The sequence below is a fragment of the Ascidia mentula genome, chromosome 7 (assembly GCF_947561715.1).
Source record: "Ascidia mentula chromosome 7, kaAscMent1.1, whole genome shotgun sequence".
NCBI classification, from domain to species: domain Eukaryota; kingdom Metazoa; phylum Chordata; class Ascidiacea; order Phlebobranchia; family Ascidiidae; genus Ascidia; species Ascidia mentula.
In genome coordinates, this window is record NC_138572.1 from 4,786,516 (window position 1) to 4,798,766 (window position 12,251).

General features: G+C 37.2%; 2 protein-coding genes and 1 long non-coding RNA gene across 3 annotated transcripts; all 3 read left to right on the forward strand.

The window, feature by feature from the left end:
* The first annotated feature begins 50 nt into the window (after positions 1 to 50).
* Positions 51 to 749, forward strand: LOC145909345 (uncharacterized). Its single transcript, XR_014403133.1, has 4 exons — positions 51 to 54; positions 186 to 217; positions 300 to 375; positions 628 to 749. It is a non-coding gene; the product is annotated as an uncharacterized LOC145909345 (long non-coding RNA).
* Positions 750 to 6,810: 6,061 nt separating this feature from the next.
* LOC145909070 (uncharacterized) lies at positions 6,811 to 8,118 on the forward strand. Its single transcript, XM_082996390.1, has 6 exons — positions 6,811 to 6,974; positions 7,071 to 7,183; positions 7,365 to 7,386; positions 7,546 to 7,617; positions 7,679 to 7,748; positions 7,909 to 8,118. Exons 1-6 carry the CDS (start codon positions 6,861 to 6,863, stop codon positions 7,989 to 7,991), a joined length of 474 nt encoding a protein of 157 aa, XP_082852516.1. The 5' UTR covers positions 6,811 to 6,860; the 3' UTR covers positions 7,992 to 8,118.
* Positions 8,119 to 8,240: 122 nt separating this feature from the next.
* LOC145909346 (uncharacterized) lies at positions 8,241 to 12,227 on the forward strand. Its single transcript, XM_082996737.1, has 15 exons — positions 8,241 to 8,356; positions 8,419 to 8,545; positions 8,784 to 8,915; positions 9,468 to 9,634; positions 9,885 to 10,000; positions 10,280 to 10,338; positions 10,396 to 10,518; positions 10,587 to 10,743; positions 10,800 to 10,872; positions 11,065 to 11,119; positions 11,246 to 11,323; positions 11,390 to 11,463; positions 11,646 to 11,679; positions 11,738 to 11,788; positions 12,144 to 12,227. Exons 1-15 carry the CDS (start codon positions 8,313 to 8,315, stop codon positions 12,225 to 12,227), a joined length of 1,374 nt encoding a protein of 457 aa, XP_082852863.1. The 5' UTR covers positions 8,241 to 8,312.
* The last annotated feature ends 24 nt before the right edge of the window (positions 12,228 to 12,251 follow it).

Here is a 12,251-nt window from a genome sequence, read left to right on the forward strand (position 1 = left end):
TGAAGATTTTACTTGCCTCCTTGTTAATAATTTGCATCACTTCGTCTGCGATGGGTAAGCAACTACAAATTAACCTGTTTTATTGAAATTCACTGTATTTGTTGATAATTTCGTAACAAGTTGTATCGAAACCGTAACATGTAAAATGTTGCTGATATTCATCTAATAACTAATACATTCTGTAGGTTTGACATCAAATGAAACCCAGATTTTGAACGTAAGTTGCACAAACTTAAGTTTGTCTACGTTGCACAAAGATGTACAAGCTGCTTGTAAAGGTGTTGATTTTTTTGTTATAGTATATTTGCAACTACTTCTGCAACAAGAATGCCACGAACCACTTTGTTACCGGGGATTGTCCGACTACATTCCCAGGTCAGTAAGAATAATTGGTGGAATGTTTTGTTGACAAATGTTAGGCTCCAGAAAACCAATGCTACTGGCTTGTTCTATTGGCAACATTAGTTTGTTAAATTAAACTGAATAGAATTTAAGCGTGTAAATTTGTAGCAATGTAAAAACTTTTACAATGACTGGATTGGAATGGAACAAGCTATAAAGTTTAAGGCCCTTATTTGATTACTGATGACAAAGTTGGTCGTAAAATGACTGGTGTTTGTATCAAAGGATTTGGATTTTGCCTCTTCTGTCGGTTCGGATTGAATTGCCTGCAGAAGTTTAACTACCAGGAAGGAGACGCACAGATGGTGTTCGATATTATTCTTGACATGGATGACGACCAGTTGTAAACTGTTCTTAACTGTTAATGCTTGCAGTTGTGTATGTATTCACTGTGTGATCTTGTCAGAATATAGTTTTTCACATGCCGTTTCATGATGTTTCAGTCTTATCTTTCTCGAAACTTTTTGAAAGTTTATTTCAATAAATTTGCTGCATGCCAGAAAGTGTTCTCCACAGCGTGGTTTCGCCTTTCTATCAGCATGGTAATTTTGCTCTGACTGGTCATGCGGAACGTTGCCTTTATCCAAATGAGGGCGCAAAAACAACATGGTTAATATCATTAAAATTAATTTCTAATTATTTCGCAGCACAACTACAAATATGACTCCAGTGCGTAAAACTTTTGTCACCACTTAAACGAGTATGTGTGCTCTGTTTTAAAGTGCAGTTATTTCACCTTAGATTTTATGCGATAGATTATATTCAATGGCCCTCTACAAGGCTTACATATTCTGCCGAACCACTTAAGAAACCATAACATTGTGCCCTGCTTCCGTATACACAACATAGCGTAACGCACGATTGTTGTGTCCCGCTCCATATGTTGCACAAATACTCTCCTTGATGAGTCGGCAGAACGGCAAGCGCGTGCCCATCAGGATTGATTGGTAGTGCTGGATTAGTCAAACTATTGTAACTGCGACGAGGTTCGTGCGTTAGTGCATTTAGAATCCATAGAGGCAATTAAGGGCCACATACGGTTTTGAAATAACTTCGCGTGCCACTGAACGTGGATTTTTCTTGTGGTTTTTACAGCAAGCAAAACAGAGAAAATTATCACACCCGAATTCTCTGGATAATGTATATTACAGCCCTGTATAATTGTGAATGTAGTGTTTTACTTCACTAAAAATAAGTGTCGTTTTTAAACTATGCTAGTTATCACACAAAAAATGACTATCTTTATGAGTACGGTGCGCTATACGCATAGTTGATTTGTCCAACGTATTCCTATTTCCTTGACATATGGTACTCGACTGAATAGGAATTTAAGTGTTCATTCTTTGACATTAAATTCAAGAGTTCCTTATATCCCTTCGAAAATTATGGGTATAATTTGTACCCACGCACCAAACTAATGGAGACCTTTGTTTTTCCCATTTACCGTTTCCTATATTGCGGTAATCGTTTCCTGTATTGTGCAGCTGCATCAAACTCAAAGAACTTGCAATTGAAGAACTCCATCTATTGAGCGTTCAATATTTTTGCAGCCTGTACTGTCGCAAACAACTCACTTTAAAGAGGGGTTCATCGCACTGTCATGAAAAATCATATATTACGATACTATATATTATACAATACTTTTGAAATGAAATACGTAATCATGCCTTTGAAATAAAGATTAAAAAAACTGCTCGAAGACAACAATTTAATGCGAAGTTGTGCAGATTTAGTCCCTGGAAGTTGAATTGCCTTTCTTTGCGGCATAGGCTACGACAGACCTGCCTAATTGCCTTTAAAAAAGGTGTCAAATACATAATACGTGTTTTTTAGTTGAAAATCCAGGAAGAAAGCCTTAAACAAGAAATCGAAACACTGAGGTTAAAAATTGCAGACCTGGAAAGTGATTTAAATAAAGCTACAGACAAGTTGAACAGGTAGGCTAAATGTGGTTGATGTTTAGCTTTATTGCAGAAATAACCTTTAAGGTAAAGAATAGCCTACATATTTGGAAACAGATGCATTTCGTTCATTAACAAAACAAACTTACGTTAAGCGATTAAATTTTCACCTTTCTTGTGTACACGGTGGAAGGGCTTTTAACTGGAACATGTTCTTTTTTTTAGAGGCAATGCATCGTGTGCAATCGCTAATTATGGAATAATTTACAAAGTGTTGAGACAAAGTTGTCATGGTATTTTGCAAGAAACTTGTCCGATGAACGTTACTGTTGTGCGAGGAATAAATGTGTCTTTAAACTTACAATACACTTCGTTTTAAAAACCATCACAATAAAAAAGCGTTGTAGTGCTTTATTGCATTCCAAAGTTAAGACTGACTCCACGCAACACCAGCAAAAGACAAACGAGGTGAAAAAGGCAATTAATCCGCTTCGTTAAAATGCGGTAAAGTGAGCGCTACATAACCCCCCGCCAGAAGCGGACAACAAAATTTAGAAACAAAACGGGCCGAAGGGCCGAGTAATGCGACCAGAGCGCGTGCGTTGAATAGTAATGCGACTAGAGCGCGTGCGTTGGGTGGCAATGATGGTTGCCGGGTGGATGGAACTCGACTCTGCTTGCAAGGTTTCCTTGGCGCGGTGGTGGAGCTATTTGGACTGGTTGTGTCAGGTCGACGTGGACAGGCTTTAAACGGTCAACAGAAACTGTCTGTTGACGCCCGCCAAAGTCCAGTGTGAACGTTTTGTTTGTCCTTGCTATGACCCGGTATGGCCTTTCATACGGAGGTGTCAAAGGCGGGCGATGTTTGTTTGTGCGCAAGAATACATAAGCGCTATAGTGTCTAATGACTTTGGAACATTTTCATGCGGATGTGAGTGGCGCGACGTGGGTGTCGGCAGTTGACAGGGCACGATAAGCCGTCGTGCGATGAAGCTTGACACCAAGAAACCTAGTAAAAGATGTCCATAAATCAAACGTGAATTGTGGGCCGCGGTCGGAGGAGATGTCCAAAGGTACACCAAAACGCGACACCCAGTGGTATGCATTGCCATGTTAGACGGAAGTGGACCGACAATGTCTACATTAACATGAGCAAAACGAGCCCGTGAAGGCGGATAGTTTTTAAGAAGCGAACGTACATTTTGTTGGAGCCTGTAATCTCCACACGGCCTCCAGCCGCCTGTAGACTTTGGGAACATGTGTAGCGGCGAAGCCCAGGGGCTGGACGAGCGTCGGGTAATCCCCATTTTTAACATATTTGCGAACACATTTCTTGCCAAAGTGAGTTACTCAGAAGGAAGGCGCCGAGCACGCGCGTGCACTGGAGGTCTACTTGTTGTTATGAAATGCTGCACTCCGTGCCTGGGGAGCAATTCAGAAAAGTGAGACGCTGTAGCTGCTGGAAACGCGCGTAATCACTCTTGTCTGAGGTGAGAGCATTTATGCGAGGTCCCGGCTTTTTGCAAAAAACTAGCAAACGTTTGTGCGCTGACCAAACGCTGTCATTAAAGATCAACTAACAAAGAATATGATCTTAAAAAGTCGACGCAGAGCAGTTGCGCTTAGACATCCGCCAAAACAAAATTCCAGACTAGAAAATTGCGCCCAGACATTCGCTCCATTATAAAAAATACGCTGCTCGTTTTGCCGGCCGTCGCAGCGGCTAAAGACGGTCGGCTTGCTCGTTTCCCTAAATGAACATGGAGGACAACACTGACGTTTTACCGAAACGGCGGTGGTAAAAGGATAATTGGGAAGTGTTTCTTACTTGTTGTGGTGCGGAGTAGGACTGAACCTCGGGCGTCGCACCTTTAATACTGCGTATTCCTTCTCCTTAATTGCTGCGTACTTGTCTTCTTGCGGCGGTTGTTCCAAGTAAATCAATCAAACGACTTACTGTGTTCTAATCGAGTGCTGACACTACATAAAAGTACTTGGTTTCGTCAGCTGTCTTTCTTTTGAGCTTCCGCTTGCTGGAACCAAACAAACAAGCTTAATCGCCACAGCGTTCTGACAATCACTGCCGTCCATCTTAATTTGAAACTTATATCAAGAAATATACATTTTTGACTCGTCGGGGTAACCATTATAAAAAAGCGTTGAAGTGCTTTATTGCATTCCAAAGTTAAGACTGACTCCACGAGTCCACGCACCACCAGCAAAAGAGAAACGCGGCGAAAAAAGGCAATTAATCCGCTTCTTTAAAATGCGGTAAAGTGAGCTCCACAACAACGAATTTTTTGTGTATAGGTTCAACGCTTAGAAAAGACGATAGCAGCGCGAGATATAGAAATTGAAGTCAAAACAACAAGTCTTCAAGAGGTTTGTCAACATACGTGATAATTTACTAAATATTCAAGGTCTGTGTGTTTTCGTGCTGAAGGTTGTAATTCAAGTGGAAAAACTCGTGACGGAGATTAAGAAAAAGTAAGTTTAATTGCCAACAAAATGAAGTTAAGTTGAACGGTTTAATTGTGGATAAGAAAGTTATAAAATTTGTGTTGACGTCTGTAAAGCTGTTTATGTTGAATTTTTGAAATGACTGTTGCTTCTTGTACTTGTAATCAATTTTTAACGGGTTCCAGAATAAACATCTTGTTTATTGTTACAGTTTGACTGAGAAAATTTCGTTAGAAGCTGAGGTAAAAGTTAGAAGTAAATGTGCTCGGAGCAAACGTGTTAGGTAACGTAAATAAAATTGAAAGATTTTATACTTGTAATACACTTATGCTTTCTATATGGAAGCCATTGCAGGAATTTTATAATGCAGATTCAACGCTCAGAGAATAAGTTAGAGGCGCTGAATATAGAAATTGAAGACAAAACAGCAAGTTTCCAAGAGGTTTGCCTAAATACACGCTAGATATTATATATTTTATATCCTAGTGTTGTTTTTGTGTTTGAGGTTGAGTCTAGATTGGAAGAACTGGAGAGGGAGATTACGAAAAAAGATTACCATATTCTCGAAATCAAAGGTTTTATTTAATTTTGGGAGTTTTATTTTATCACAACATATTTTTGCCATGGGATCTAATACATCGAAACCTGCAGGCAGCTCACTTCCAGGACATAATTTTTCCGTTAAAATCAGTAGCCGCAGTTTCTTATCTTTAAATCATTTGCAAGACCACGATTTTCCTTGTGATGTGAACTTTTATTAACGTCACTATCTTGTCTGGCACGGATGAAAAATTCTTCTTATTATAATTTTTGTCTGTTGATGTATTTCGGGTGATTTGCAACAAGTAGTGGACAAATACGAAAAAGTGAAGCAGGATTCGGATGCGATGTCAAATTTTCAGGAAATTTAGTTTGTGTTACAACGCATACACTAAACGATGTTATGTTGTAATACGTGTGTATATTATCGTTTACATGCTTCCAATTGTAATATTTCTTAGCTTTTGTGACTGCTTTTATTACACAGACGTCTTACTGATATAAGTAACTTGTTTATGGTTTGCGTACTGAAAAAACAAAACGTTAAACATAAAAAGCGAATCTTTTTTTATTAATAGGTTTCCCGGCTTCGCAGCCCAGGCATTGCAGCCCAAGCCTGAAAACTTATCTCGATACTATAGCTGTGGTTGCCAAGTTAGGACCTGTGCAGTAATTCTGCAATATTAAAATTCAGAGGACATTGAGTATATAGATGCTGACACAATATGTAATCAATGAATAGGGAAACTAATTTTACAACATAAAAATTCAAATGCATTTGTGACCGAAAGCAATGCTGTTCTACAGCTCGTGGCCAACAAAGATATAATGATGGTCGCAAGAGGGCAGGTTTGTGTGTGGGGGGTATAATTTACAACATATGATTGTAAATAGTAATTACCCATAATTATGCTTGCAGTTACATATCATGCACATTTGTAACCGGAATTTAGCCAATACGTCCTTAAAATAAATAAAACATGTCAATGTTTTCTGAAGTATAGGCCAGTCTCTCCATTCTCAGAATTATGAGTAAATTCGTTGTTAGTGTTCCTTACCAAGCCAATTTTTAAGAAAATTTGTTCGTGCCGGTCCTAACACAGTAGACCCCGGAAAAATGTCATCAACGCGTCACATAACCGATGGCTGTTTTTCTAGAAATTTTACTCAGACAAAGACATAATGACTTTAAGGTGTCTCGTTTAGCGGAAAGCAGCAACTACCAAAATAGTAGACTATTTCTTCGAAATGTTTCATGTGCTGGACTATTAACCTATGCGAGGAACAAAGGTTTTCTATTGTTCCTGTATCTGATTTGTTTTCGTCAACGCACACACCAGCTAACTGACACTCTATAAAAGACTGCTGCATAACGAAGTAAGCATAAGAAAGCTTGTAAAGTGGTAAAACAGTAAAAAACGAATTTTGAATGGAGTTGGACGAAACGTGTAGAAACACTTTAACTTGCAACGGCATAAACTTATATTCTCGGCAGAGTTACCTTTGTGCTGTCGCAATTTAGATTTTTTTCCAAGGTTTTAGTTTTAATCATCTGCCATGGAACTCGTGAAGCTAAAAATTCTTGCCCTAAGAGATGACGCCAAAAAACTGGCAAACGAAAACGACAAGTTGAATGCGGAGAACGACCTTATTCGTTCGGCATTGGAAAAGGTATTTATGATTCAACAAAATTAATCTCTGTTACGTGTTCTCAAATAAATTTTTTCCCTGAGAAAAAGAGTGGTGAACATTTTTTTGCCTCCTTAGTTGGAAACGGAAAACAGCTCTTTAAAACGTTCCACCGTGAAACTGGAAAGAGAATTGGAAAGGGTGGAGAGGAAACTGGCAGAATTGGTTATTGTTGAAGAACTAACAGACGGGTAATTAAGTAAATGACATGTAAACTAAGTTACCTGTCAATTAGTTACGTAAGCAATTGCTAAATTTTATTCGATAGCAATTATATTGATTTTCTAAAACGTTGGCTATTTTGGTGATTTACTGTCTGGTCTGGGCTGCATTTTCCACAGAGAAGTTTTACAGTTGTTTATTGTTTTGCAGGGGAACGAAATGTCACCGTAAGGTAAAATGCCGAATTATGAATGTTGTGTGGGGTGTGTGTATTGCGCGTATTTCTTAAAAAAGCCTAATAACAGGTAGAGCATGATGTGAACAACTGACGGTTATATGACTCGTCGATTCTAGGTCTATATAGTACCTGCATAAACACCTATTGTTGCAGTTTCAGCTCATGGAAAATACCTTATCGGCCTTTGAACAAAAGGCCGGGGAGATGCAAATGAAATTTGATCAAGTGAGTCTTCTAAATAAGTTGTAACGCAATTATCATCCAAACAAATGCGTTTTCTTGGCAGGCCTGCGCAAATGCAGACCATTTGGAAAAGGAAAACAAACAAAAGCAACGGAAAATTACATTGTTGGAGAGTAAGTTACGCTGTTTTCTGTTAAGCCTGTACATTTGACGCAGCTATCACCAAAAAAGCTAGACTGTAGAAACTACGTTACGACACAATCATATAATCTTCTGTTGGTGTTATGAGATAATTGTAAAGCCGTTAAAGTCAAATTTAACATTTTTTTACAGTGGAGCTAGGAAGAGCTGAACAAGATCTCAAGGAATGTAAAGAAAATTTCGCTGCCACATTTGTTCTCCTGGCAGAAATATAAAAGTCAAATTTTGTTATGTGCATCCTACTTCTGTGGGGACTTGAAACTTAAATATTGCAGCGTGTTATTAATTTACTTTATTCGGAATAATTTTTTTTAAATTATTTGGTTTTTATCAAAAGAAATCTGCAACCATTATTGTAAAATTTATGTTTACCAGCGAAGTCGAATAAATACACAAAAATTCTTTTGAAGTAAGATGTTTGTTATGTTTTACAAGTTCCCGCTCAAACACTGATCACGTGATAAGTGTAGTTTGATTTGTTTGCGATTTGTAAATTCAGAAAATACTATTTGCGGCAAACGTAAACAAGGTTTAGGATGTCGCAGCCAAAAATTAATTCCTTCTTTAATTCGAACCTCGGGTAAGCGTCCATTTTTTAGCTGTCGTCAGTGCGGCACAAACTAATTGTAAAAACATGTGAAGGAGAAGTGGTGGTTATTGTAATCAAAATGGAGACAGCAATATGGCAACAAATTCGTCACGAAAGGCTTTGTATTGGAATACGTACAAAACGTCAAACCAGACTTTACAAATGTATCAAAGCAAAAGGGTAAGCAACATAGTTCCTGAAGCAAAACAGTTCCTTCACGATTCCATTATTTGACAATGGATAGAATTGTAATGTTTATTTTAGTTTTATTAATTAGGGTATTTATATATTATGTTGTTTATCCAAAAACAACATAGCACGTTTTTGCCCTGTTTACAAATAGGATTAACTAGAACAGGTTTTTTGTTGTGTTTTGGCTCTAGGCCTAATACAAGCATTGGGTTTCTTAAATTTTTAGAAGGAGCAAAGAGCTAAGAAAATGAATGACCAGATGATGTTTAACATGAGTAGTGAACTCTCCACACCACCCAGTGATTCGCAAATAATGGACGACTCACAAAACTTTCCGAGCACCTCATCCCAATCTCAGGTATATATGCCTTATGCCATGGTCCTATTCATGCCTATGCCATCTATTTGAATAAGAAGTGATGATGCTTAATAAAGTGAAACATCTAGTTTGGTACCCAACATATCGACGATTGACCGAAAGGTACCACAAAGTGGAAATCTGTGTGCCTGCTAGTCTACCAGCTAGCACAGTGCTACATCAACAGCTGCACTGATGAGACCTTACAGATCGAAATAGTGCGTGTATACACCCTGTCTGCAGCTCTCATTGATTATTATGGCTCTTTTGCGCATATAAAGTGAAACATGTTTTCTGAAAAATAGAAGGGTTGACACAGAGTTGTTTTAGTAATATTTGAAATTGTCATTATAGTTTTACTTGTGTCAAGTCAAAAAAATGTTACTGGTCAGGTTTTAATTTCGAGAAGTTAAAAAATTTTCAATGTTATTTAATTTCTTTTTGTTTTGGTCTGCATTTTTTCAACCAACCAAACTTGATATCACCTGTGTCAGAATGTAAATTTTGACTGTGTTTAGATCCTATTGGCCATAAAACTTTATATTGTCACAGGAAAGTTGCGGTTGGAATTCACGACCTGCCAGCTTAAAACCAATGAGAAACCCCAACTTGGGACGTAGTCGGTCAGGCTTTTATGGAATAGATACAACTGACACCAAACCTGACTTTAGACTTTACATGGAGGAGGTGGAGAGGGTGGCCAAAGAAAAGGAAGAAAGGTAACAAAAATGTGTATTTTTTAGAATATGGTATTTTTTAGAACCGAAATGATTTTTCGGATTCATCATCACCACTATTTTTGGACATGTTTTCTCTTTAAGGCATTGATTAAAGACCTGCCTAATTGCCCTTAAAAAAGGTGTCAAATACATAATACGTGTTTTTTTAGTTGAAAATCCAGGAAGAAAGCCTTAAACAAGAAATCAAGAAATCTGTATATACTTGTGTTAAAGTTTGTCATTGTTACAGAGAAATGCTGCAAAACTTTCTGCTGTCTGCCAAGCAATGTTGTGAGGAAGCCAATCAAATGGCTACGGAACTTAAAGAACAGCAAGCCAATCAAACAGAGACTTTGCTTTCAAAATGTCTGTATTACAAACTTTATTTTGATTTTCGGTGCGTTAGTTTTAGGGCGTTTGCATAGCAAATCACATCATTTATTGTTTTTTTTTTATTGTGTAAAAGACCACAACACAAATGAACAATATATACAGAAGGTAATGAGCTTGGTATTAGAGGCAGGTACCCATGTAACTGTCAGGTGATTTCCTAGAGATTTCTAGAGAATCATGCTCTGTCTCATACTGTACTACCAGATCCTTTTGTTGCCTTAACTGTTAGCAATATTTATGTTTTTGCTGCAGTTCGAAAACTAGCAGATGACATTCCAATCCAGAAACTAGTGGATAATAATAATGCACAGGTAGATGTATTCAATGATTTTTTTGAGACTGGGTTATCAGTTAAACTTCTGTTGCAGATTGAAAGGTTAGATAAAAAATTACAAAGCTGCCTGGATCGATTAGAAAGCCTGCAAGCCACATTTGATGAACAGAAAGAAATTCTGGCAAAGTCAGAAGCCAGTGTAGTTTTGGCAGTGCAGGTTTTTTTCAACCTTACTCTGTTGCAAACCCTTCCCTTAGTCATTTTCGTTGCATTATATTTTGTCAGGCATGTTGGCAAAATGATCTTGAAGACCTGAAGAATTGCATGAGCCTAAAAAGGCCATTTTGTACAGAAATTTCAACACAATATTCACCAAAAGTTTCAACAATTTCAAAGGCATCTCAAACTTGTCCCAACAACTATCAAAGCTTTTCTGACGATGGTATAAAACATGCTTGGTTTTATCTCGGTGCCGACATATGCCATTGCACTTTTTAGAACATGCAGTTCCTTGTGCCAAAATGGATTATGATGTAGACAATACAGATGAAGAATTCTTGACCTATAAAAGGTACATATATATATATATATTATAATACATGACTACAGGGACATGGCTTAAAAAGCTGGGTGTTTTTATCGGTACCAGTGACATTGTATTCACATGTAGATTATTTATTTGTAAAGTACTTTGTTGTGCAAAGCAAAATGTGACTTGATTTGTATGTTAAAAACCAGATAAAAATATGTTTTTGTTGAGAAGCTTGGGAAACACACATTTCCAACAACAACACAGAGGAAAACGTGACCAAAAACCAGTAAGACTCACGTTGTTATATTTTGGTCTAGTACATCCATGAAACATGGTTTGCAAAGTTGTAAAATTCGGTTCAATATAGTGATATCTTTATATCAAGTGTTGTACAGTTGTGTAAACATTTAAGATTGCTGAAAAGAAAGTTAAAGACAAACAGCACTGGAGAAAACCAAAGAAGACAAAAAGAACTTTGTCTCCAGCAATGGTTGGATTTATATATACAGGCAGTACTTTCTTGAGGACTGGTGTAAATGAATACATATAATTGCAGGTAAATGAAGTTCCTCCAAGGTTTGTGGATAGAGGTGGTGACTACCATGGTTCTAGTGGAAACAGTGCCACAAGGTCAGTTCTTTATACTGCATTTATGTGTTAGTGCGACAACAGTGCAGTACTTTGAAACTTAATGTAGACTTTTTAACTTTTGTTCATATGATTTGCACAAAACTGCACCAAGAAACTAACAATGCTAACTTCAGAAAAAGGTGTTATCTTTTTAAAAATACATACTTCATAATATGGTTTAGGGTAAAAAAGTCCGACATGCAAGAACGTCAAACAGTAAGTAGTGTTTTTGTATTCACCAAAACAATAAATCGTGACTGTAATTGTTTCGCAGCTGGAACTTTCCCCAATAAGCTCACCTGGATTGGTTATGGTAACTTCTAAAGTAAGAAATTGGCCCTACAAATATAATATTTTTCACTTTTTCACACTAAAGTAGTGAAGATTTATGACAAATATATTTGTTATTTCTTACACAATTTGAAAGGTTATTTGTTGAAAATGTATGCACATAAAACCAAAAATGAAGCTGATCAAAGGTAAGACATTTGCCCTAAGAAAAATGTAGCCAAGTGTCATAGCAAAAAAATAAAACAAGCATATGTTTCTTGGGCAACTCAAAACCAAATTATTCTCTTTGTCGACGGTAAAATATTTACAAATAAAACAAAAATGGAGCCAAAAGATTGCCATCATCACATTGTATCTGTATAATTCAATGTCAATATTGTACTTTGCAGAATTTTGGACGGAATCGAAAAAAGGCGGATGACTATTTTTTCAACTGGTTTCAATCTGACGAAACAGAAATAAGTTTATTTTAATTTATTTCGACTTGTGGCTTTTTT

Bases quoted from the DNA above. Each gene is read 5' to 3' on its own strand.
- LOC145909070 (XM_082996390.1), top strand. From the start codon at position 6,861: ATGGAACTCGTGAAGCTAAAAATTCTTGCCCTAAGAGATGACGCCAAA. The intron at 7,387-7,545 runs GTAAAATGCCGA...CTATTGTTGCAG, and splicing joins GAACGAAATGTCACCGTAAG to TTTCAGCTCATGGAAAATAC. The intron at 7,618-7,678 runs GTGAGTCTTCTA...TTTTCTTGGCAG, and splicing joins TGCAAATGAAATTTGATCAA to GCCTGCGCAAATGCAGACCA.
- LOC145909346 (XM_082996737.1), top strand. From the start codon at position 8,313: ATGTCGCAGCCAAAAATTAATTCCTTCTTTAATTCGAACCTCGG. The intron at 10,744-10,799 runs GTATAAAACATG...TGCACTTTTTAG, and splicing joins TCAAAGCTTTTCTGACGATG to AACATGCAGTTCCTTGTGCC. The intron at 11,680-11,737 runs GTAAGTAGTGTT...ATTGTTTCGCAG, and splicing joins ACATGCAAGAACGTCAAACA to CTGGAACTTTCCCCAATAAG.